Below are 26,397 nucleotides of genomic sequence, written 5' to 3' on the forward strand. Positions count from 1 at the left end.
TCCTCTGCTTAAAAATAGCTTCCCTGGACTTGCTGATGTTTGTTGCCTCTAATAGGAACCGGTCACCCACGGAGCGGAGCAGAGCAGCACTGCTGTGGAACACATCCACCATGCAAACCCTTGTGAGACTGGGCTTGCACCCACAAGATGTGCCCTGGGGACGTGAAGCAACTCTGGATCCTGTTCTGCCCAACATTACAGTGAGCTCCCCTTGCCCAGGGTGAGGATCTGAACCCTCCCGCAGTCATGCCAAAGCCTCGGAGGCGCCCTGGAACGACAAGCTGCACGGGCCAGCAGTGGCCATGGAAAGAAGTGGTTTTTAATCCATTTCCAAGTGTTGTCATCTGGCTTTAAATCAAGGCGGCTTGATGCTGCCACCTCCCACAAGTATCTCCAGGCCAGGCAGCAACCATAACCTCACCACGTGTCTCCCACCCTCCTTCTGGCAGCGCAGGGCCTGGGGCCACAGCTCCCATCGACTCCGAGGGGCGATGGGCAGAGCGGGGAGCGTGCCAGGTTCTGCCTGCTGCGTGGGGATACGCCACCCGCATCGCACAGGGGCAGCTGCGATGGCACCAATGTCCCCATACAGATGTTGCCATGGGCAGCCACACGCCACATGCCTGCCTGCGCCCTGCCTTCACCCAGGGAGGTGCTGGCACTTCCCGGTGGCACAAGAAGAGCTGCAGCTGGGGACAAGCTGGAGTCACCTCCAGCATGGTGCTGCCGCTGCCTGCTTGCTGTAAGGAGAGCAGCAGGTGGGGTCTCTCCCCAGGGTTTTGGGGTGCAGGAGGAGACACTTGTCCCTGGGAGGATGACAAGCTCAGCCCCTGCTGAGCTCCACCTGCCATGGAGAGACAGAGGAGGGCCCGGCTGACCAAGGCAGAGACCCAGAGCAAAGCACCATGTCCTCTGAACAGCGGCCAAAGAGGCTGATGGACCTGAACCAGCAGGAAGGGGATGAAGAAACCATGTGGCCTCTGATGGGCGACGACAGACCCCTGCCTGCACCCCAGTACGGCTCCCTGACCCTGGGGCTCGCCCTGGCCGGCGAGAGCAATCTCAGGAGCACGGCATGAGCACAAGGCTCACCTACCCCTCCAGCCAGGGGCACGGGGGTGACGGCGGCGGGGGGCAGTACCCTCGTGTGTGGCATTTGCCCCAGCGGCTTTTGCAGCCCGTACCCAGCCAATTCCTGGCAGCGGCGAGCAACGCCTGTGCCGGCCGTCACGTCCCATTCCGCTCGCCGGGCCGCCCGGTGAGAGAAGGACACAGGATGCGCCGGGAGTGAAAGAGCGAGGTCGGCGGGGAGCGTGCCAAGTCCCCGCGCACAGCTCCGGGCCGCTCGGGGAGCCAGAGGGAAACTCGCCTTTGCAGAGTTCAGAGGCCGGCAGCGAGATTTATTTTTGTTTGTGTGAGTAAAAGGCTGCAGAAGCCTCCGGCCAAGGGGTTTTGGGGGAGAGAGGAGTGGCCTGTGATTCATGCGGAGGCTGGCTGGCCCCTCGCCAGAGATGAAAGGGAGCCCATGTGCGGGAACCGGGAGGCGAGTGCGGTGTTAACCCTTCTGCCGGTGCGTGGGGCACGGTCCTGTGGGGAGGACCGAGAGTGTGGGGGATGCGGATTGGGATGCCCACATCTGGGGCCTGGCTTCTGTGCCACCACCACGGCCAGGAACAAGCTGCTGGTCCCGCTGTGCCTCAGTTTCCCCAATGTGAGGACTGGGAGACGGTGGCCCACATGCCCTGGAGTCTGAAGAAGACCCTGGGGAGAGCGGCGCGGTTCAAACTGCAGAGGTACAGCCTCAGTGGCCCAGGTGCTTTAGGATGGCCACATTTTAGCCTTGTCTTATTGGGGTTAAACACACTGCATGGCTTGGTGGCACTGCTGGAGGTGGCAGGGGACCTCTGAGGCCGGGGGGGTCCCTGCTCCCCCCAGGGCCAGGCAGCCTCCCCTCTCCTGCCTCCTGCACCCGCACACTGCAGCCATCAGAGCTGCTCCCACCTGCAGCCCTCTGTCCGTCCTGCTGCTCTGGCCAGGGGGGCTTCTCCCTGGAGCTGGGGCTTGTCCCTGGAGCTGGGGCTTCTCCCTGGAGCTGGGGCTTGTCCCAGGAGCTGGGGCTTGTCCCAGGAGCTGGGGCTTCTCCCTGGAGCTGGGGCTTGTCCCAGGAGCTGGGGCTTCTCCCTGGAGCTGGGGCTTGTCCCAGGAGCTGGGGCTTGTCCCAGGAGCTGGGGCTTCTCCCTGGAGCTGGGGCTTCTCCCAGGAGCTGGGGCTTGTCCCTGGAGCTGGGGCTTCTCCCTGGAGCTGGGGCTTCTCCCAGGAGCTGGGGCTTGTCCCAGGAGCTGGGGCTTCTCCCAGGAGCTGGGGCTTCTCCCTGGAGCTGGGGCTTGTCCCAGGAGCTGGGGCTTCTCCCAGGAGCTGGGGCTTCTCCCTGGAGCTGGGGCTTGTCCCAGGAGCTGGGGCTTGTCCCTGGAGCTGGGCCGGAGCCGGAGGTGGCTCCCCCGGCTGCCCCAGCTGGTGGCAGCACTGAGAGCAGACACTCCTGCACACACGGTCCCCAATTCCCAGCTCATCCATCAGCTGGGATCACCTGGGGAATTCCTCGGAAGCCGATGCCCGGCTGAGGGCTTCCAGTGGGCACAGGGGACCAGTGCCCCCAGAGCCAGGCCAGCCGGTGGTACCTTCTGCGGAGTGCCAGGGGGGACACCTGAGGGTCCCACCACAAGCACAGGACAGGAGGACGCTCCGCACACGGACCCCAGGGCTCCTCTGCCCCTGGTGCCGGGCTAGCAGAGAGGCCTGGAGCCGAAGCTCAGCGGAGGTGAGTGCCCCGCTGCCTTCGGGATGGGTCACATGGGGTCACACCTCTCTGCCAGGACGGATGGGCCGTCACCATCCTGCCACCACTTCTGCTGCCCCGACCCGCTCTCCAACCGCGGGGACACCCGGCGCCGCTGCCCCTTCCAGCCCCGTGTGCTCCGCGGGAATCGGAGGCGGATTTTCCAGGGCTGAGAACAATGCCTCTGTAGTCTCCTGCTCGAGGGCTTCCTCCTCCCAAGGCTCGTCTTCCTCAGGAGTAAACGTGCCCCGTGCCTGGTAGCAAAGCGGGGCCGCCGCCGTGGCGGAGCCGCCGTGGGTGGGTGTGCATCTTCCGCAGCCAGCAGGCACCCGCTCCCAGGCAGGTGCGTGTCGGCGCGTGTGCACCCGCGGCATTGTTCCTGCGCGCCGAGGAGAGCGTGAATGGGATACGGCTATATTTAGCCACTTACTCACACTACCGCCACAAAGGAGCGGCTGCATCTTAAGGGGGCGGCCGTTCCGTGGGCTCAGAAGGGACAGGAGAGCGGCTATTTTGGGAAGACATGTCATAATTGGCCGCCCCGGTTAAGCTGCTTCTGTAATGCTGAGCAAAACAATAGCAGCATCCAGAGGAAGAGCCTGTTATGTTTCAGGTGGGATGTTTTCAACCGGTCAGGAAACCCGACCGCTCCCAGCGCACAGCAGCGGCACAAAGGACAGGGGACGCCGAACAGCATGGACCAAGGGCCTGGCCAAGCAGCGGGGGTGGCTGGGAGCAGGCGGCAGGACCCGGGGCCGGCAGGGGACAGCTTTGCCCGAGAACGCTGCCTGCCCCGGCAGCGCCACTGCTGCCTCCCCTTGTCCACCTGCCTGCCTGGCCTCTCATCTCTCCAAATACCTGGACAGCACCCAGGTACGTGCCTGGTCTTTCACCTCGCCCCAATGCATCGCTGCTGTCACCAGGCTGCGACATGGGGCTGGCAGGCGGTTCTGTCCCCATCTGGGCAAGTGGTGAGGGCAGCGGCAGGCTGGCAGTGGAGCCAGGGAGCAGCAGCCAACTCGTAAGCCAGGGCCAGGCAGCAAAGGGCTGCCTCCAAGCAACCAGGGCTGCCCAGGGAGACGAGACTATGACCTATCCCTGCTCTGGCCTATCTCTACCCCCTCCCCAGAGTGAAGGTTTTGGGGTCCAAGCTCGTGAATGGAGCTGAGCGCTCCTCTTCCCTCTACAGCTGGTGCTGGCCAAGGGCCACCCCTGTTTGCCATTTACCCTGCCTGGACCTGGGCTCCCCCAGCAGCTGGAGCCACAGTCCCGCACACCCCCGGCCAGGGCAGGGTCTGAAGGAGCACGGTAAAGCCCAAACCTCCTCCCGGAGGTGTAAATGTGACCCCGGCAGGGGAGCTGCAGCGGGGACCCGCAGGGCTGCCCTGCCAGGCGATGCCAGGCAGGTAAGCAGCAGCAGTGAACCTGGGACAAGTGTTGGGTGGATGATCTCCATTAGCAGCAGAGCTGGGCTGTGAGAGATGGATGGGGAGGATGCCAAAGGCAAGGATAGGGCAAGAAAACCTGCCGGGGAGAAGGCAGTGCACTTAGCTGCAAGAAGCGCCACGCTGTAAGTTGCAGGTGAGGCTGTGACACAACGCTCCCCTTGGGTGCAAAAAGAAAATGGATGGCCAAGAGATGAGGGCTTTGCCCCGCACTCTGTGTCCCTGCACACACCAGCCCAGATTCTACAGTAGGCAGCCACAGCACCTGGGCTCTCTGGACCCGAGTCCCCACCCCGTGCACATGGCCGTGCACAGAGAGCTGAGGCTCTCAGCTGTGCTGAGACAGGAGCCGCGTCTGCTGGACTCGGATGAATATGTGGAGCTGTGGCTTGTCCCCAGGACAGTGAAAGGGGGACTCAGAGAGCAGCTGATGCGTGAACTCCCTAGGTGAGCGGCGAACGAGAGAAACAGGATGTAACAGGGAATGCAGAAGGTTCCCAGGTCCCAGGAAACACAAAATCTTATGGGATGATCAGGAAGGTTAAGGATCACAGGCCAAGAGTGGGAAAGTGGAGGCGGTGGATGCTGAGCTGGCTCTGACCTGGCCTCCCCAGGCAGCACTTTCCACCTGAGCTCCTCCGCCTCTCCAGCTCCGGCTGCGTGGTCACTACCAGGGCAGGGAGAGGACCGGGGCAAGCACACGTGTTCTGCTCCGGGCTGTTCCCAGCTAGCTATGGACTGGATGACTTTACCGAAGCCCCAAGGACTTCTCCTCCACCCTGCGCCTTCAGACTCCAACTGCACCTCAGCTCTCAGCTGTGCAGCCCCTGAAGCTGCCCACACCCTCGTTCTGACCTCTCTCTGCCTGCGAGCATCAGCCCCAGCACGGCTGGGGAGGAAGGGAGGAGCACGCCAGGGGGAGAAAGCCCCTGACAGCATCAGGCAGCCCCCACTCTCCCCGCAGAATGGGCAGCGGCCATCCCGGGGGGCCCTGCTGCAGCTGGGCTAGTCGCCGGGGCCGGGATCTGCTGCACGCTGCCCTCCCTGAACATGTGCAGTTCCTGTTTGCTGTGTCTGTACAAGGCAGTGGGAAGTGGGGAATTTACTTACACCTCCCGCTTAACAACCCTGGGAGGCTGGAAGGCTTCAGGCCGCTTTAATTTACAGCCCATCTCTCCAATCTCTCACTCGTTCGCTGCTGCTTTCTTCCTCCTCGTATTAATGCGACCCAGGTACCTGCCAACAATAATGGACTCGCTTGCGGGGGCGGCCCCTCCCTCCCGGCACAACTTCTACCTTCGCCTTGATATGAATTGCTCCGAATTCAAATGAAAAAGAAAAAAGGCAAAAATCTGAAAGGTTGGGGTGGGTTTGGAAAAGCGAAGCGCAGTGGTTCTGGGCCCGGCGCCAGTAGCCGGAGGGTACACATGTGCACGCTCTCCCAGTAGGGCCTTCAGCAGCCCTGTTTTACAACCACCTCGGCACACACTGCAGAGTTCACGCATATGGCCAGACAGATGTGTCTGGCTTACGTTCAAGGCTGGAAAATGAAGAATTATGGAAGTGAAGGGCCCTGGGCATTAGAGAGGGCGGAGGTGAGGGGGAGGGGAGCCAGGGAGAATTTTTCCTCTGCTGAGAAATCCTCATCTGGGCTGAGAGGCTGGAGGAAGAGGGGTTGCGAGCAACAAGGCAGCCAACAGCCATGCATGTAAGATTGCTCTTAAAGCAACAGTGTGCATCGCCAGGCGTCTGCTCCCAGTCCAACCAGCTTAGTTCATCAGCTCCCACTGGGGAACATGCTCAGATCAGGCCAAGGCCATGCCAGGATCACCTGTATCCCGTCTGTTTGTCCCCATAATGATGGCAACGATGGCAATGCTTTGCAAGTGGCACTCTGGCTGCAGCAGCCGTTTGCAGACTATTTTTCCTGCCGCTGGCTCCTGCTTGAACTCTGCTGTTCATGTCCCACCCTCTCCCCCGTCTGCCTGTGCCCCGCTGCGCAGGAAAGGCAATTTCTCGCTGAACCTCACTGCCACGGAGCCTCTGCCCTGGGTGGGAGACAGCTCGCTGCCTGGCACACGCCGCACTACAGCCATCAGCTGAAGCACTCCCCTGCCAGGACTCCTGGGTGTGCTGGCAGCTTCGCGGAGAAGCTGTGTCTGGCTTCACAAGGGTCCCAGGAGCCCCTGAAACATTAATCTCAGGGCCTGGGAGGGCAGATCTGGGTGGGACAGCAATACCGATTTGGCCTTTCCAAAGGGCCAGAGCTAAGCTTGCTGCTGGGTTTCATGGAGGCAGCACAGGGCACCTACACCCAGGAAGCACAGGGTGCTCCAGCACATCCCAAGAGGCCACTGGTCCTGAAGCATGGCAGGGAAACAGCTGCGCACCACTGGCACCATGAGGCAGGATCAGCCCATGTACCAAAGCAAAGCAGCTCCTCAGCCAACTTGGACACTGCAGTCGCACAGAGCGTCCTACCTGAATCTTGTCTTGACGACGCTGCTGCTCAGCTACTTTCCTGGCCAGGGCTTGCTTCTTGGCTCTGAGCTCCTTGATGTCCATCTCTCCTCCACTGCCTTCAGCCTCAGAATCATCTTCAAATGCTTCAATCCTCACATCGTCTTCCTTCTTCCGAGAAAATGCAGAAAGACAAAAAAACCCAGGAGAGAAGCATTGTAAGGGATGCTGGTGACAGGGACCATGCTTGTTCTGCCCTCCCCCCTTCCAGCAGACAAACCCCTGCCAGCCATGGTCTACCACCACTTGCTGATGGCCAACTGACTACTTCTAAACATTCAAAAGAAGCAAACAAAATAAATAAATAGTAAACATCCAGGAAATTACAAGGTGAGACAGGAGGTAACGGTGCAGGGAAGGCAGCGACCAGGCAGGGCAGGGGCAGCCCTGCATAAAGCTCTCTTCTAAAATCAAACCCTCTTCCTCACCTTGGGAAACTTCCCACAGCCTTGGGTGAGTCACTGATATTTTATAGGCTTCAGTTCTGTAAAACTATTGGCATTTTCCTGTCTCTTAGCTTTGCTCGGCTGTTTAGGCTGCACAATCCTTGGAGCAAATGCTGCTTCTCCCCACCTGCCTGCACTGGGGCTGTACAACTCTGCTCTAACCCTGCTGCCTCAGCTGAAGCTAGGCACACGAGCTGATCTTCTGGTCAGGAAACCTGGATCCATGAACCCAGGAGACCAAAGAGCCTGTTCCCCTTCTCCGTTTTGATCTCTGAATAGGCCAGAGAGATTCCTGCACCCACCCCAAACCTTCCAGGTGGGCTGGAACAGATGTTTTAGGAGGAGACACTCAATCTTGACTTTAAAGTTCCACATGATGGAGAATCCACTGCTTCTTGAGGTCAGTCATTTCAACGGTTAATTACTTCTTCTGTTAACATTCGCATCCTACTTCTAGTCTGCCTTTGCCATGCTCCTGCTGGCCAGGAACCTTGTCTTTGCTGAACTGAAGTGTCCCTGGTTCTCCAACCTCCTGCTTGCATAGGCGCTTTTGGACCATGTTGCATCTTCACCCTCTCCTAGAGACCTTTCCCTGGGTCTCTAGACCAGAAGATCTGCAGACCCTTGAACTGGAGAGGCCAGAATGAGCCACGCTGTTCCCACCCCAGGCGAAGGCTGCGCTGCCCTTTCCCTATGCACCCAAACCCCTGGGACACAGGAGAGGGCAGGAGGTGATGGCCGGTATGCAACTGAGCATCAACCACAACGCAGTTCCACCCCAGCTTCGCTGCTCTCCCCAGCGGCTCCCTGCCCAAAGGAGGGACCACAAGTCCCTGTTCCTCAGCAAGTGCCCACCAGCAGCTGCCGGCACAGCCGTGCTGCCCGGGAGCTCAGCTCCGCCACTGCTGCTGACACCCCCCTTGCCTTGCCCAGCCTCTCTTGCTCCCCAGTGCAGTGACCACAGGCTTTCCCGAGCCCTGCCATTACCCATCTCCCCTTCTCTGTGCAAAAGCCAAGGGTTGTGATGGGGCTGGGAAATGTTCCCAGGTGGCGACCAAGCAGAAAAACCTGCTCTGAGCTCTCAGAGTGCTGCAGGGGATGGATCCCGCACAAAAGGATTCCCCAGAGGGATATGAGCACTGCTATGCTCCCTGCCCTGTGCAGGCTGCCACGACATGTGTCAGCAGGAGGGACTCGGGCAGGAGCTCACAGTCTTAATTTAAAACAATTCCAGCACTGCACAGTCACATTCTCAATCAATTCACCCAGCCAGCACACCCGCCTGGCCACAGAACCACGTCCTCTTCTCTCCTTGTGACTTTTAGCCATGGGAAGGAGGAAGACAGAGCCCTCGGGCTTACTTCCCTTTGCCGGGACAGCCTGGACCACAGGGGATGGGAAGATGCTGCCAAAGGGACAGTGTCGCGCAAGGGCTTCAGGGAAAAGTGTGTGTCAGATGCTGATCTGCTGCAGTGGGTCGGGATCTGCTTGCCCAGGCTGATGGTGGTCATGCTGGTGAGCTGGAAGCTTCCCTGCGATCACAGACCAAGGAGGAAGCTCCTGGGTTGTGCAATGAGCTCACGCAGAGGTTCCCACAGCCAAGCAGACTATGGGGAAGGGCAAGAAGGAGCTACCCTCCATATCATGTTTGTTCATAGCAAAAATCGGAGGGACTGACCCAACAAAGGCAGTGCTCTGCAGAACAGGACTCTCCCCATCTTTATACTGGATAGAACCTGAAGATGCCCCCATATCACACGCTTTTGGCGGTATTAGCTTGAAAAGCCTCCTGCGTCTTCTCCAGAAGAAAAGTGTCCAGGTCTCCCACCTTACAGACACATCTCTTGCTGCCTGGGGTTTTGTTCCGAGCCCCAGTGCAAAAAAATCATTTAAAATCTGTCCCCTGCTCGGCCGGAGATGGCTGCTGGGACAAGGAGGGTGCTGAGCACACTCTTGCTCTGGGCTCCCCTGGCTGTCAGCTCCCTGGGGCGCAGGGGGCCACGGGCAAGGTGCTATCCCCTGCACGGTGCTCTGCAGCGCCTGGCCCTGGCGCAGGGAGGGGACCCGGAGCGAGCCTGGGCAGTGCTGGGCCACCCAGCTCCCTGCTCCCAACGCCTCTACCCCTCTCTCCTGTTTCCCTGGCCTTTCCAACTGCAAGATTAAACAGAAGAAAAGAGTCAACCTGCAGAGCGGCTGGCAGGGCCCTTAAACACACACACGGAGCCTGGAGTGAAGCAAGGCCTACAGGAACAAGCAAGGGCAGAAAAACAAGAGTTGAATTCCTTAATCACATCAGGATGTGAGAGGCAGGGGAGGGACGGGGCGCCAATGTCAGCTCTTCCTGTACGTGTGCTGGAGGCTGGAGCTCAGGCCTCTGCCGCAACGAGCTCCACGGCTATAAACTTGATCCTGAAGCTGAACCCTGACACCCCCTCGCCCACCTCCTCTCCCGGGGCTGCGGCGCTGCACGTTATTAAAGCTCCCCCCGCTTCGGGTATGAAAAAGCAGCATCTGGAACTCATAGCAGCGCGCAAGATAGAGGCACGCGGGTTGGACTGGCAGGAAAGGGCATGAGCGAAGTACACTCGGGAGACAAGGGCTGTGCACCATTTGCCACCCCCCCGCCTCCCCCCATAAAATGCACACGCAGCTACGCCGGCTATAAATAGCAGGAGCTGCAGGGCAGGCAGAGGCTGGGCCCCACAGGGGTGATTCTTCCTTCACCGAGGCGCGCTCTTCCCGCACGGTACCTGATCTTCCAGTTGTTTTCCCTCTTGGCTTCCCATTTCCTTTCCCATGGCGTCTGGGACGGGTGCCACTGACACATATTTTCCACCCTTGAATGCCAGCAAAGGCTCTTCTTGTCCACAAAGGGCTTCCAGGAAATACTTCAGAACTGTGACCCTCTTGCAGTCAGCTGCAATAACCTACAGGGTGAGGACGAGGGGGTTGGGGAGAGGGAAAGGAAAACAAAGTCAGTGCAAAGGGGAGGCAGATGGGCAATGGCCAGGGGGAAGCATTTGGGGATAGAAGGTCCGGTGGGATGCAGGCAGCACTGCACGGCACCACCGGGATGTGCAGGGTGCCCCTCTTCTTCTAAACAGGGATGGAAGGCGTTTGCCCATGCCTCGTAGCTCACCGTCCCCAAGGAAAAGGAGGCAGATGAAGTCAGGATGCCTAGCGCTAATCTGTGTCCTGTCCTGCCTCATCTGTGCACTCCAGGGCCGTGGGGCTGCTGGAGGGCAGCCAGCCCCACCGAATGGGGGAAAATCCTGCTGAAGCATGAGATGAATGATGTGGCCTATTCTTACTGTTTCGTTTTGGCTCCATCGCCAGATTCCCCCCCAGCAAAAGCTGGGGAGGGATGCAGGTGCGAGAGCGGGCGGGTGGGGGTATTTGAGAAAAGCTGAGCCCCTCCCCAACTCCAGCCCAACCCCATCCCGTGGGCCCATCTCACGGACCAACTGGGGAGCCCCGTCAGGGAGGCTGGGACAGATCTGGCCAGAAGGAAACGCAATAGCTTGGGTAATTATCCAATTTATGAGGCTTTCAAATGGAGTTTCCAGAGCCCGGGAGCCCAGTGCCTCCACGGCACAGCCTCTGCCGGCACCTCTGCCACAAGTGACCTCGTCCCCTTGCAGCAGGGCTCTGCACCTGCAGAGCTCTCCCCTAGTGCTTCCTGCTGACTGGTGTCACCCCTGGGGAGCCGCAGATTTATAGGGAGAAAGTCAGCAAACAGGGGCTAATAGTGCTGCACACCGTGGAGACAAAGTCCATGTCGATGCCCAAGTTCCTGCTGCTCCCCCAACCCCCTCCCAGTTTTGCTCAGCTCATACACAGCAAAGCAGCCTCAGAGATCCGCATCCCCAGAGGGTCCCCACAGGCTGCCAGGATGGGGATCCCAAAGCCGAGGAGAGGGCCAGACCCCACACAGGTGACTCAACCAGGTGCCTCGCAGCCGGGGCTGCTGCCTGCTCTCCCCCTGCCCGCTCACGCTGTGTGGTACCGATGCCACATGCTCCAACCCCGGCTTAGGCTCGTCACCCTGCCATGCCGGTGGCGGTGCGTGACCTGGATGGGGCTGTGCCGCAGCCAGAGGAGGGTTGGCAGCGGCATGTGGCCCCACTGCACCAGGCTGCCGTGAGAGGAAACTTCTGCTTTTCCACAACGCTGCCAGTTTCCTCTCTGCGGGCTAATTTTAACCACCGTGTCGCTGCAGTGCGTGTCAAAAACCTGACCCTCCTCTGACCTCCAACCTCCCACCCCGGCTACTGCCTGAGCGAGGCACCCTCATGCACCAGCAGCCGGGGCCACCTTCATTTGAAGCTGCCCCCCGGGATGCTGTGCCCCCCCCCCGTACCTGCACTGACAGGCGGAGGGGGAGGAGAAGCCCCTTCCTCCCAGCGGGAGGCAGTTGCCGCTGCGGAGAGGTGGTGCGAGCAGGGTGATTGCAAGAATGTAGTATTTCAGGGAGCAAGGGACCCGTAACCACTAATTCTGCTCCTAAAAACATGTCCTACGGGACAGACGTGAGCAATGAACAAGGTGACACAGGCTCAGCAGGCTGGGCTGCTGAGGACCCTCCTTCCCGGGACAGCCCTTTGCTGCTTGGGACATCCAGCCAGGAGCAATCCCGGCAAGTGTCACCACAGGAACATTTCCATCCTCCTGGCTCTCCTTTAGGAATGATTCTGTGCAGGGGAAAGTCAGAAGGAAACAGAACAAGAGCAAACCAGGAATGACTGTCATGGGAAACATCTCTCCTGAGAGCTCTGGGCTGCAGTGGCCCCGGGGGAAGTGGTGGAAACCTCACCTCACCGCCTGCTTCATCCCCAGCTCGACGGGCTAATGCTGCGGAGACCTGGCCTGACTCACCCGGGGTGACTCAAATCCAGGGATTTTCCAGTCCTGGTATCTGCACTTCCCTTGTGCCAGGGCTGCTGGGTGAGTGAAGCCCCCGCCACTGCCAGCACAGCTTGCGGGGATGTGCCTGTGGCAGCACCAGGGGCTGAACCCTGCTGCCAGCCACATGCCGTGGGATGCCAGGACGTGGCGGGCAGCAGGAGCATCGCGGAAGGGGATGCAGGTGGGGCAGAGATGGGCACCCCATCCTGACACCACTCCCAAGGGTTTTCTCAAGACATCTCTAGAAATAAAAGCCATTGCATCTAGCTTGGAACCCATGAGGTTTTCATGTATACATGAAGGGCTGAGCGCTGACACAGCTGCAGTGCAGCCATCTCTGCACAGCAAAAGCTTAAATCTCCCTGTCAGAGCCTCCTGGATTGGAAATGATCAGGAATATTGCAGAAGAGCTCCCTTCACCCATGGTTGGGGCTGGGGACAAGGGTAGATGGGTTTGATCCTTCCTCTCCTGAAGAAGAAACAAGTAGGAAACACCAGATTTACTGCCAAGCCAGCACAGCCCGATGGTTAAATTCAGCTCATCTGCTGGGGAGAAAAAAGCCCAACTGAAGACCCATGACATAATGCCACAGCAACTCGTTTCATGAACACATTTTTCCAGCCCACATGAATGAAAAACAGGGAAGGAGCAAATGCTCTGCACATCTCAGTCACGTGCAGCCCTGCTCGAGGAGGATGCGGCAGAGCCCCAGGCTGCCGGCAGCCAGGCTGGCCCCGCTGCGGGGCAGCCCAGCCTCTGAGATGCTGGGAAAGAAGTGACCTGTGACTGGCACCCAGGTCTCTCTCGAACGGCAGAGCGGGACCTTGCGTGCTGCAGAGCAACCCGCTTTTGTCAGAAACTTCCTGTTTCAGAGTAGAAACGTGAGTGCCCGCGGCAGCGCCGGGATGCCCAGGGCAGCAGGGATGGCCACGAAGGTGCTGGCTGGCTCACATGGCTATTCCTTGCTGCCAGACTGGAGTGTGGCGAGGACACTGGGAACCATACCCACCCTTCCTGAAGGAATGGTCAAGTACAAAATGACACCGCGTCGATGTATGTGGTGATGCCGCAGCAGATATCCCCGGCCCTGGAGAGGAATATAGCTGCCCTGTGCGCCCTTCCCCCTCTGACCGTGCAGTGAGACAGCAGGAACCGAAAGCCTGGCTTCAACTCATCGTTGGGTATTAAAATAGGCCTGACACGCACGCAGCCGCTCTCAAAGGAAAACTGAAACTGAGAATTGCTGAAGTGGTCTGGTGCCCCTGTCCGTGACCCGGGCTCAGTTCCCCAGAGGTGTGAGCGACCGAGGCATCACCGAGCCCCTTGCCACTGCGGTGCCTCTTGGGGACACGTGGCTGGGGACCAGGCACAGGGCGGAGGTAGCTTCGGTGGCAAGCGGCCCTGATCGCCAGCCTGATTTCATCAGGCCCGGGGAGGAGAGGTTTCTAATCTCCTGCTGCATCAGACAGGCTAACCACCAGCTCCCAGCACCAGCCACCCACCGGCCGGCTGGTGGCTGCTAGGGCACGCTGACGAAGCTCATTAGCGCTCTGACTGCTAATTCATGGGTCATACATTAACATACTGATCATTGAGTAAGACACAGCAGGACACACATTAACACACACTAACTGCCTGCAGAGACCCACTGGGCTGCACATTAACTGTACCAGCTGTTGATTTTCAACACCACTACGCAGTGCCAGTGCCACCAGGACCCTGCGCGTGCCATCTCCTGCCAGTGGTGAGCAGCGTCCCCAGGTCTAACAAGGGTTTCCCAGATCTAACGAAGCTGATCCCCTCTATGGCCTTGGCTGTATTTCCCTCCCCCCTGCGAAAAAACATGCTGATGGGAAAAACTTCCCTGAGTGCTGTGTGCTGCTCTTTAACAAGAGGACGGCAGAAGACTCCCCCATGGGGTGGCCAGCACTTGGCCCAAAGGAGATGCAGCCTGGACGCCAGCACGCGTCCTCCAGGAGATTTAAGGGGAGAGAAGGGACTCACTCCGAGATCTGTGAGCGCTGTGCCCAGGGGGAACATGTGCACCTGGTGCTGGCAGGGTGACACCACCAGAAACCAGCCATGGTCTCGTTTTGGGTCAGAGACATGCCTGGAGCTGGGGGGACAGTCCCTCTGCCCCCTGCCCCAGCCTCACCAGCCCTGCTGCTCCGCACACGGCTCTCCCGCAGCTAAGCAAATCGCTGTCACACCCACTGCCGCCTTCAATCAACTTTTACAACTTGTTAATTTTACGCAGCGTCCTAAAGAGCAAATAACTGGGAGGCAGGAATGCAGACTCCTTCAGCTAGTCCAAAGAGCCTCTGGCAGCCAAGCCAGCTGGCCAGGGGAGCCCTGCTCGGCCGGGGGGACCTGTCACATCCCAGGGGGACGTGGTCCAGGGCAGGCTGCCCTGTGCCCCACAGCCTCCGGCAATGCCATGCTGCTGCCGGCGGTGTGTGAGAGGAGCCTGGCAGCCTCCCTCTCGGGAAAACCTTAGACCCCACAAGCAAACGGGAGACAGCGGCTTTGGGGAAGGGTTTGCTTGGAGGACAGGCTGCCACTGCCGGTTCTGCATTCCTGTGTGCGAGCGGGAGACACAAGCACATCCTGACAGCTGGATTCAGAAGGGGAAAAGGACACGAGAAGTTTGAGTCATAGCACGGAGAGATCCCATCCCAGATTCGGAGATGGGAAAGGGATAGGACTAGGACTCAGAGCCAAGCTCCAGCACGATCCAGTGTGGGGATAACACTGTTTTTGCCACATCAGTTTAAACATGGCTTAGCTGAAGTAGCTGAATGATGCTGAAACCAAGCGAGCCTCAAACAATCTAAACTATGCAGCGCCCACATGGCCCAGCTGAAATATTTGCACTGACCCTGCTAAAACCTCCATGCAGGCCATGGCTAAATGCCTCCCAGTGCCCTGTGCCACCTCCTCCCATCCCTGGGGAGCCAGCTCGGAGCGCAGAGGAAAGCACCCGGTTTGGTCTCATCCCTTCTGGGTTTTCATCTCACAGGCTCGCACAAAAGCTGGGCTGGGTTTAACCCTGGGCTTATCACAGCCCAGCTTCTCTGGGCTCGTTCCCCGGCCAGGATGTGGCCCGAGGAGCCCCTCACCCTGCCCAGCCCAAATACAGTTTGGAGGGGCTTGGCCACCTGGGTAGGGAGGACCGAAGTGTCCGTCACGGCTGGGCAGCAGCGCTCACAGCTGAATCACAACCCTGGTTTCCGCAGCTGAGGGCTGACTTCAGCCACAGCTTCTCTGAGAAACTTCTGATTTCAACTAATCCCACACACAGGCTCGACGGACACTGCTCCCACATGCCTGCAACTCTGCGTGTGACCCGAGGGCAACTGTGGTTGCAACGGAGCCCAAACCAAGGCAGCGTTGGCTCTGATGTACCTCGCTGCTGCCCTGGCTCTGCAGGACCCAGTGCCAGCGTTGGCAGTGCCTAGCACCAAGCGGAGAGCACTCATGGGGACAGGATCCACCACACCAAGCTCCATCACAGCAGAGAGGTGCATCACCCAGGGAAGACAGAGGAGCTCAGAAGAACCACTCCAGTTGCTCTTCCCCACTGCCACTGCTGGAGTACCGCTATCTCCGCAAAGCAGGGGCTCCCCAAAGGGAAAGCATAGGCATGTCCTAGCCAAACCTCTCTCCTAGCACCCCGAGTCTTGCAGAGGCACGGCTCCAGCCTCTGCACTAGGGCACATGGTCTCGGACAAGTCATCGGAGCAGATGTGCTTTTGGCCTGGCAACTGTCTCCATCTTTCCAACTTCAGCTACATAGCTCAGCCACAACTGGCTTTCAAACTGGAAAGCAGCATGGAAAGTGAGCCAACTGCCCACCATCACCAGGGCTGGCCAGGCTACGACCAGCGGCGCTCGTCCCACACAGTGATGTAGAGAAAATGCAGAGGTGATAGAGGGGTGCACAGTGATAGATCTGAGCTGACTCATCCACGTGTTGCTGTCAGAGATCAGAAGAAGCCCTGAGCAGTCTGCACAGATTCCTACCATGAAAGTCTTCAAATTGCACCCAAGGCACTGGTACCTGTCACCGCTGGCAGCTGTAGGATGTGAAGGTGAGACCCAGCGACGTGGGGGAAGCTGTGAGCGATTCTGGGGCTTGGAGCCTGCTCCCAGCAAGCCCTCCCCAGAGGAGGGGATCCCTGGGCTGGCACACCGAGGGAGCAGCCCTCCCCAGAGCTGTCTGTCTGCCAGGGGCCAGTTCTCTCTCCCTGACTGGCACCTAGTGGCTGTGGGGCAGGAATACAGACTGAATTCTTTACCGACACTCCAGACTCCGTAAGGAAACCCCACACTGCCACAGGTCCCAGCCTATGTCCCTGAAACCATCTGTGCTACGGCACAGCCTGGCACTGCCCTACAAAACATCTCACGGCTCCTCCAGACTCTCCGTGCAGCTCCTCTCAACTCTTCCCTCCCTTTGTGGTGGCTTACCACAGGGTTGGGGAAAGACCCCAAAACACATCTGAGGGTGCTGCAGGAACCTTTTGTGACTTGTGTGGAAGAACCAACACCAAAGTCACCTGAAGCAGATGCTCTGGATGGAAAGCCATCCTCCAGATCCCTCTCAAGCTCCTGTGCCCAGAAGGACCTCAAGCTCCAGCCCAGCCCAGGACCAACTGCTCCTCTGAAGCGTGAGGAGCTACACAGCCCAGAGAGGAAAGTTCCCAATGGTTTCTAAACCAAGCTTTTGGCTTTTGCTGATGCTTGGAAAGACTTGCCCTGATGTCTTATTCACCTGTCAAATGTGCTTTATAAAGAACCTTTTTGTCAGTTCATCTCTCCAGTGAGCAGCAGCTGGCTCCAGGCTGTGTAAAACACCTTTTAGGCAGGAGGTGGGTGGTCAGCTTATTTCATTTTACCCCCGCTGTCCATTCCTACAGGGCAGCAGCAAAATGAGAGAAAAGTATGACTTTAGCCTGGGTGAGAAGTTCCAGAGAAGATGATGGGGTACAAGAGGTCTCCACAGAGGGATGGAGATGTTTCTTCTGGTTTGTGTGTGTGGCTCCTGCCTGGTTCTCATTGTGTCCTCAGGCATTGCTGCCAACAGCTACAGGCTTCCCACTGTAAAACGTTGGCTCCAATAAGACACTGCAGGAATTTCCACTGGAGAAAGCATTTGCTTCCACCCCTGGAGGCCACACGCCCCAGTGCTGGGCAAACCAACCCCTGCAGCTGTGCAGTATCTGGGGTATTTCTGCTCTCCAAGGTAACGCCTTGAGCACAGGACCACACATTTCGGTTGTCTGTCGGGAGAACAAGGGGCTAAAAAAATCACAGCTTTGAAAGAGGCCGATGACTCCAGGAGAAGGAGCAAGTCACAGTCAGGGACTCCCTGTTATAGCCATCTCGATGCCCTCCTCTCCCATTCCAGCTCCCAGCACATCCATAAACTTCCCAGGGGGAAATAAGGAAAAATTCAGGCCACAGAGTAAAGCCAAGACAAGTCCAAAGGAGCCTGCTCTGCTCCTCCTTTGCAGATCCTACTGGAACGCTAACCAGGGAAGACAAGTCCCTGAAAGTCTGCCGCAAGCCCCTGGTCCCAGACTGGGGAAGGAGGAAGCAAATCCGTATCCTCAGCAAAGCCAATATGGCAAAACCGTCAGCTTTCAGAGGGCATGGGCTGCTCTCCCTGCGGCGAGTCTCCGGTCTTTTCCTTTTCAGGGACTGGGGGAATTTATTTCCTCTGCCATTTCGGAGGATGCCTGCCTTGCCAGAGATTGTTTTGCAGAGTTAAGGAAGATAAGAAAGTGGTTAGCAGGCTCTTTGGTGGAGGAAGGGAGGACTGCTTAGTAAGGGAAAGGGGACCGCTCCGCTCTCGGCAGACACACGCTGCCCTTCCTCTGAGGCCACTACTCCAGGGGACACTGGTGTTGGGGACGAGGCTGGTCCAACCCCGCACCTCTCCACCCCCAGAGTTTCTCGGGTACATCTGCTTGTGGGGCCACGCTGTGCTGGTGACCAGAGAAGCTGTTCCCGTGCCAGGGCTAGGATCTGTCTCTCCTGGGATTCGCAAAATGCGTCTGATGAATGTTCAATCCAACATCTCGACTGCAGATCTCAATGTGCTCTTGCAACAGTAAGAGCCCTTTTTGCAGGGTACATGGAAAAAAAAAGAGGCTGGAGCCAAATCCTGGCTGCTCACGCCATGGGGAAAAAGCTGTGGTTATCTGGCAGCCTCCCTGTTTCAGAAAGCACCTCCTGAGCGTGGCAGGAGGGAGCTGGCCTCTCTGGGGCGTTTGCCCTGAGGATGCACTATTCCTGCTGAGCATGTCCGTCCCCATCATGCCAATGCGCTGCAGCGCTATGTGGAGGTTCAGCTCAGCCCCTCCGGACCCTACACCCAGCCCTCACCCAGGCAGATAAAGCTGTTGTGCACCGAAGCAGGGCAGAGCAGGCTTTTGGCTCTCGCCGATAGCATGAGCTCTTTCACGAGGACTGCCACGTGGAGACAACTAGACAACTGCCCTGTGACTTGACCCACAGAGTAACGTGGTGATTCCTGTCCCACGGGACAAGACACCAGTAGGAGCAGCTGAGACAGTGGGAAGTTGGGTGGCGGAAGAAAAAAAGAGTTACAACACAGGAACAGGGGAGCTATGAGGATCTACCGTATGAAAGTAGCAAAAAACGGTGCAAACCAGAGCTCACCCTTATGGCATCCACCTGCTCTGCCCGTATCATCCACCCCTTGTCCTTCCAGCCTGACCTCTGCTACAGGCAGCGAGGAAACCACAGTATTAGCTGGTAACACCCATAGCATCATGGACTTCCACCCCTGGAGGTGTAAACGGGCTGCTGTGTCCCTTGCAAACCTGACTTCTGACCTCGGCAGCAGGAGGGAGAAGAGAGGTAAGAGCTGGAATATTCTGCCTGGTCCTGGCAGAGCCGGCCGGGAAGCCGTTTCTGGGAGTTTACACAGCTTATACATTCTCCATGCAGTTCCTGGACGCCTTCCATGGCAGATGAGAGTTTTATGTCGAATTTTAAGTTTGACCACAAATATTTAAACTTCCTTGGACCACAAATGCTCTATCTTCTTTGTGGTTTAGTTGGCACCAAATGAGTATTTACAGATCCCTATATGTCTGTCTGTCATTTAAATATCTCGTGGAGGTGCCAAAGGCTTCAAACGTGGAGGGGCTCCTCAGGCGGACCCCCTGATTGCCCCTCTCTGCCCTTCATTACTCGGCGCAGGCAAGGGAGAAGTGCAGATGCTGGCCAAGCCCTTGCAGAGGGCACAGCTGCTGCTGGTCTGAGCATTTCATACTTGCAGTCTATTAAGCTCATTTTTCAGAGAATGTCATCTGAGATCCCACCGTAACTTCCACAGCTCCTTGCCCTGGTGAATATTTGAACTGGGATGAAAGTCTTTGGAATTTTCTCCTTTTCTTTTAGGTAACTGAGTCTACAGGAGACTGTTTTAACGAGAACTGCTAAAACCTCCTAAAGCAGCACAGCTCCCACCTGGCCGCTGCTTGCAGCCTCCCCATGGGTGTTTTCACTTCCTCAAACAAAAGCAATTCTCAGAGGGTGACAATCCAGACCTGCTGAACTGGGATCCCGCTCTAGGGAAACTGGTTAGAGTGGTTAGTCTCAGTGGCAGAAGAATAACAAATTCAGGGAAGGCTGTTCAGCCAGGAAAACGCAATCAAATAAGCACTGTGAAAGGTCCTGCCTAAGCACCCGGTGCGGAGGGAATGTGGTGTTGCCATTGCAGGGAGCTGGATGGGGAGCAGAAGGCTGAGGGTCCCTGAGCTGACACCCGGGCGGGTGGGTGAAGCGGCCCAAAATCTGAGCTAACAAGAGCATGCCGGCTCGAGTCAGGTTGTGTGTGTTTCATTTCCTACATGCTTTTTAGTCTAGGAGACAAACTGGATGTTCGCCCCACCGATTTTAGGGGAACTTTAGAACACGTAGCGGTGTGGTAGGTGCTGCTCCTGCAATGCTGCTTTTACCACCCCAGGGACCCAAGCCATCGGCTGGTCGTGGCAGCACTCGGGGAGCTCTCCCGTACATCCCACCAGCCCTTGGAAGACAGAACGATTGCGTGCCCGGGGCAAAAGCTCCAGCAACGGCTGCCCACATCAGAGGAAACAGATACCTGAGTCAGAGCAATGCGATGAGAAAACTCTGCTCCACAAACCAGAAGCCAGACTGAGCAACGTCAGCGCCAAGCTGCCCCACTGCTGCTCCGCACGCCTGGCTGGCCCCGGCTGCTGCTGGGGAGCTTGGGGCACTCCAGCTCCCCTCAACTTTGGAAGTTGAAAGAGAAGCAGCTTTGCTTTGAACTAACAAGCAGGCAAAGCCCACGTGAAAGGGCAGCTAGTGGGGCTGGGGCTGCGGCTGCTGCGTGCAGGGAGGAGTTCCTTCGACCGTCGGCTCCTCCGCTGGGGCCGCCGCTAAATTCCCTTGAAAACAGAGGGTGGGGATACAGAAGGCAATGTAATAACACCAGAAAAATGCCACCACAGCTCGGTCGGCTGCGACACCACAGCCCCAGTGATATTAGCAATACTGGCATTTCCACCCACCACAAGAACCACACTGGCAGCGCGCTCCCAGCGGCTCGGGGCAGGGCGGGAAGCTGCTCACACCACTTCCAGCAGCCACTTCAGGGAGGGACAAACACTGTTATTTTGCTTTACAGTGAAATGCTGCCACTTAGGGGACTCCCGATGACGTTCTTGTGCCTGAGAGCCCATGTCCTCTTCGAGGAGGGGCTGCTCGGAGCGAGAGACGCTCCGTTAGCCTACCAGAGAGGTAACTTTATGCACCAGACGCAAGCTCCAGCCCGTGCGGATCCTGCTCTGCCTCTAAGGAAGCAGCGAGCACAGCTCTGCTACTTATACCCAATACTCAGCTCTTCTGGCCGATGATTAATGGCCCGATTCTTACAGTCGCTCGCTTCCAGCCGGGCTGAGAGCTGCAAACACACCTAGGGAAGGGAAAGAGGAATTGGAACGGCTTGTCGGGGAGAAGAAAACTATTCGCTGTGTCTTTGTTTTCTACAGAGCTCCTCCTCCCGGGAGCGGGATGCTGAGCGCAGAGCAGGGCCCCTGCCCCGAAACGGAGGAGCTGAACCAGAACAATAGGGTGGGGACTCTGGATGGGCCCCGACAAGTGGGGTGGGCTGGAGCAGGGGCACCGATCCATCCTTTTGACTTCATTCACACTTACAGCTGCATTAGAGAAATTTCCTGAAAGCACAGTAGGAAGAGAGGGGTATTCGCTCACTCCACCCTCCATCTAACACTGTCCTCGCGATCCAGCCATGCGCTGAGAGCCAATTTTGGCCTCTGGCAGAGCTGCAGGCCAGACATTACAAGCGCTGGTGTGAGCAGCACAGGTCCCCACCCGATGAGCAGCACACAGACTTGGAGCAGAGAAGAGGGGTGCCGCAGCCAGAAAAAAAAAAAAAAGAAAAAAAAAAAAGAAGAAAAAAAAAAGAAAGAAAAAAAGAAAGAAAATTAAATGTAGGGAAATTCAGAGTGTTTGAGCATGTCCAAGGTAGCCCTGAACTGGACAAGGAGGTGTCAAGAGCAGGATCTGGGTGTTTGGCCTCAGGGCAAGGGAAGGTGCAGCCACCAGCCCATGCCACACGAAATGAGGCATTGCTCCTCTGGCGAAAGAAACGAGGGGAGTGACAGCCACGCTGCACGGGGGGCCTGGAGGCAGCAGCCATGCCACAGCGCTCCCACCCCAGGGTGATGGTCCACTGTTATCTACCGCACGTCATCTCCCGACGATGCCACAACCTGCGTGCAACACGGAGCAGAGGACTGAAAACAGCGCGGCGAGCCCTGTGCCTGACTCACTGCAGCCCGGGAGCCTGCGTGGCCCCGGTGCATCGTGATCCTGCATGTGGAGCCTGAAAAACAACTTTTTTTTTTTTTTTTTTTTAAAAAAAAACCAACAAAAAACCAGCCGCCCTCCAAATCTGGAGTTACTCAGCCTGACTCACACACCAAGGCTCTCCTGGCTCTGCCGGCAGCGCCTGCAAGTACCTGGAGTGGGTTGTGCAGGCTGCGCCGGTGATACCTGCAGCACCACACACCTGGAGCTGCAGTACTTCCCCGAGTGCCTGCAACACCAGCTTGCTGCAGCCAAGCTAATTGTTTTCAGCCTCAAACGTCAACCATTTCTGGTGAATCCCCAAATTAAAAAAAAAAAAAAAAAAAAAGGAGACTATAATTTTTTTTTTTGAAATGGGAAAAGTATTTCTTTCATTCTCCCATAACACAAATCCAGCAAACATGAAAAACATGAACCCAAACCAAGCTCAGACATCACATCTGGGGAGGGCCCAAGCATGGAAAATTTTAATCCAAAGGTTAATGTTTGGGAAGCTCCGAGTGTGTGAAAAGAGGGGTTAGATGGGTGCTGCTCCACGGCTCGAACAGTTGTTGCCGCCAAGTGGCGGCTTTCAAACGGTGCCTGCCTGCCCCAGCCCAGGCACTCGGGGTCAGAAGCTAAAATAGAAAACAACTGAAATCATTGCAAGCAAACAAACAGTCAGATCAGATGCTGGAGAAGCCAAACGAGGAAGAAGCCAGCAGCATGAAACGCAGCTCAAGCCCTGTGACTGGAAACAGCCTCCTGACTTGCCCTGGTTGAATCTCACCAAACCACATGGCAGTGGTGGCCCTTACCACCCCCTCCTGCTCCCCGGAGCTCTCCCGTGCCACCTCCACAGCTTCAAGATCACTTGAGAGCCCTGTGCCACTCCTGTGCCATTGTCACCTCCATCTCCTTTGCTCGCTGCTCTGCAAGATCACACTCCAATGGTTATCACGTTTGGGGTTTATTTCCCACTCTGCAGCTTGAACCTTCACCCTTCTCACCCAGAGCTACCACCTCCTGCCCAAGCACAGAGCGCCCTGCCCTTCACCTTCACCCCAGCTGATACCTGTGCTCACCCAGAGCAGCGTGTCTCTGCTACCCTCCTGCTCGCTCCTGCCTTGTGCCCTGAGCTGCTGGGTTCCTGTAACCCCCAACTGCCACTGCAGATCTGCCCTCTGAGCTTGCCATGCCCCCATTTCCCCACATCCTGCCTCCAAAATGCCTTTGTCTTCATCTTCTGCATTAGATTATGCCCTTTCCAGACTGCTCCTTCCAGACACTAGAAACCTCTCTCCCCCCAGCTATAACAGAATAGCATCCTAATTGCCTTTGTTAGGGCTGGGGCCATGCTTGTAAAATTGCCACGTCTGCTTGCAGGGCCGTATCAGCATTAACAATAGCTTAAAAGCTACAGGAGTTACAGCATCAAGTCCTCCCACACTTAACTAAACACCAAGAGAAGGGACCATATGTCTGCAAAGTCAGCCCAGTCAGGTGGGTCGGAGCCCGGCTCCCCGGGCTCCCCCGGGGTGGGAAGGGAAGGCACGGCACCAGCAGGCGTGAGAGCATCCGGCAGAGCAGCGCTGCTCGCCGCAGCTTATTTACAGCATCCAGAGGGACGCCGGATGGGATGCTTCCTGGGATCAGCCAGGGCAGAGCTGCTCCCTAAGGTAGCAGAGACGGGCTTCAAAGAGCTGCAGCATCCCTGCCCACGGGTTGGGCTCTTCTCCCAAGCACACACTTGCCAGGAGAAGAGCTGGGCTGCTTCTCCCGTCACACAGCCAGCAGCTTCGCCTTGCTGCCTGCTGTGCCCTGCCTGGCCCGGGAGCAGCCCCAGCTCCCAGCCCTGCTGCAGCTGCCTACCCAGGGTTGCTTGAAAGCTGGAATCTCTCCCAGACACAAGGAGACAAAGCAAGCTCCATCCTGGGCTGAGATGGACCACTTTGCATCACTGGAGAGGTCCGCTCACGCCAGCGTGCCTGGGTCGCTATGCCTCCTGCAGGTGCCCAAAGTGCCACTCAGCTCCTTGCCAGATAAGTGCTTCCTGGAGCCATGGGAAGGTTTGATTCAGTACATTGCTGAGGGACACAACAGAAAATGTTCTCTGCTGCAGAGGGAGGAGGAGAGTGACGTCTCCCAGGTAGCTGGGATGTCATACAGTGCTCCCCCCAGGATGGTGGTGCTGGCTAGAGAAGCACGGTAAGGAGGAGCGTTGGATGATGATGGGGTTTGGCTCCAAGGATGCTGATTTTGAATGGGCCCAAAGCTGCTCCAGATGTCAGACACAACCAGGCTGCTGGGGACACAGACACTGGCCAGAGAAGGGGAGAGGGGGATTTGTCAGTTGTTAGCAGAGAGTCTCTGCAAAATATGGGAAAAACATAAAATAGCGTGCAAAAATGTAAATGGTCCTTTAACAAACCATTGGATAACCCAGCCCCAGACCAGTTTTGTGTGTGCAGTGCCTTGCTTGCCTGATGCAGGACCCCAAATCACGTAGCTCCCTGACCACACTCCTCTCTCTGCAAGAAGAAACTTAAATCTGCTCACAGCTAACTGCAAAAGCACGGAGATAAAGATGAAAGGAAGAGAAGTGAGGCTGAGAGAAGCACTAGGAATCTCTGTAGACACCAAAGATTTCTCTAAGCTTAGCCCAGAAAAAGGGCTCTGCAAAGAAAACATGCACAGCACCTCTGTCCGGACTGGGGAGGGGTCTGCAAGGGAAGGGGGCTGACAGGAGCGACAATGCCAAGGGAGGACCCCGAGGAGCAGCTGAAGGGAAATCGTGGCAGGGTCTCACCTGCAAAGGCAGGGGAAGCGTGTGATGAGAAACATGAGCAGAACTGGCTGGCCAAGACAGGGCTCAGGACTGGGCTCCCCCAGGGCTCGTGCTGACGGCAGCGTGTGCTAGCACGCTCAGAGGAGTCCCAACAAAGGACAGGCAAGCGTGCTCCAGCTGCCCATGGACCATAGCTCCTGCTCCGCGCTCTTCAGCCCTCCAGCCAAGGGGGAAAATGTAATCAGAGCAATTTCTATTAGCAAGAATATAAAGACTTGGAACCTCTGGGCTGTCTCTTGACAACTAATTAATTACCAGGTAGCATCCCCTTGAAGCTGCCAACACAGCACGCACAAGTTCCAGCATGATTTAGGGAGAGAGATGAACTTTACAATAAACTCTAGAATTTTACTTCATCTCCCGCCACCATCTGAGATCCTGGGGGAACAGGAAGGGGTGGCAAGAGGCAAACTCTGAAGCCATCTGGGATCATCATTAACTCATTCACTCGTGGCCTCTGCAACAAAATGCCGACTGCGCTCTGAGCAGCAGCTTCAAGCCAGATGAGCGCCTTGTATTCTCAGTTTCTGCAATGCTCTTCCGCCAGTTTCTGCGGAAGGGTGCCCACCCCCCCTGCAGCCCCCTCGCCTGTCCCCCAAGGCTTTGGCTGTCAGGGCAGCCAGTCTTTGAATCTATTAAGAGCAGAAACTGTATTGCAAATGGCTTTAGGTGATATACTCTTCACTAACAGCAACAAAAAGGAGCAAGTAAAAAAAAGTATGTTAAGAAAGCAGAGGAGAGAAAAGGAAAAGGACAAGAGGAGATGGACAGAGTGACTGTTGCTGACATAGCTACTATGGGAAAATCACAGACAAAATCACAGTGGCTGAAGGTGCCATATCTGAACCCCAGGGACCAAGAGGCATCGGCGTGAGCTTATTGAGCTGGCTGGCGTGGCCGTGCAGTGCCATACCCGGCTGGTCCCTCACCTCCAGCCATGTCCCTCTCCTTGCTGTCCTCAGCAAAGCAGCCCTTTCCAGTTGACTGGTTGCTAACTATTATGGGACTGCTGTATCTGGGCAGTCACGGTGCTACACAGCGTGTCCCCACACAACCACACCGTGCTGGATGAAAGGAGTCTCCCTGCTTCAGACAACCAAACACTGCTGCCATAAGCCTCTCCCCTCCTTCCCTCTCTGAGCCTGGGACTAAGGGACCAAAACCTCAGACCAGCCCAGGATCACTCGCTGAAGGAGGACATAAAGGGGCAAAGACTATCTGGGCTGCAGAGGTCACCGAGGACAGCAGCAGACAGTGCTAACCACTACAATGTGCCAAGCTTTGTCCGGACATCTCATACAAAAAAAAAAAAAAGATAACGATAAACTACAGTTGAAGATCAGGATGCGTGACCTGTTGGAGAGCGCAGGGCTTGGGCAGCCAAGCCAGCAGATGATTAAATGTAAGCCCTGTGGCAGCACTGTGAGGTCTGAGCTAGAACACAATGCAGGAAATATGAGGACATTTGGAGATGGTCATCCCAACGCAGGATTTCTCAGGCTCTGGAGACGCAGAGAGAAGGGAGA

General features: G+C 57.1%; 1 protein-coding gene across 1 annotated transcript in view; it reads right to left on the reverse strand.

Moving 5' to 3' along the window:
- SMG6 (SMG6 nonsense mediated mRNA decay factor) overlaps window positions 1-26,397 on the reverse strand; it is a 115,876-nt gene that overhangs the window by 8,920 nt on the left and 80,559 nt on the right. Inside the window, exons 14-15 of the mRNA XM_080379826.1 lie at window positions 9,998-10,174; window positions 6,763-6,909 (exon numbers count right to left, since the gene is read on the reverse strand). Of these exons, the coding sequence (XP_080235952.1) occupies window positions 6,763-6,909; window positions 9,998-10,174 (324 nt within the window). The remainder of the gene's footprint in view (window positions 1-6,762; window positions 6,910-9,997; window positions 10,175-26,397) is intronic.

The sequence above is a fragment of the Falco punctatus genome, assembly GCF_963210335.1.
Source record: "Falco punctatus genome assembly, chromosome: 1".
NCBI lineage: Eukaryota > Metazoa > Chordata > Aves > Falconiformes > Falconidae > Falco > Falco punctatus.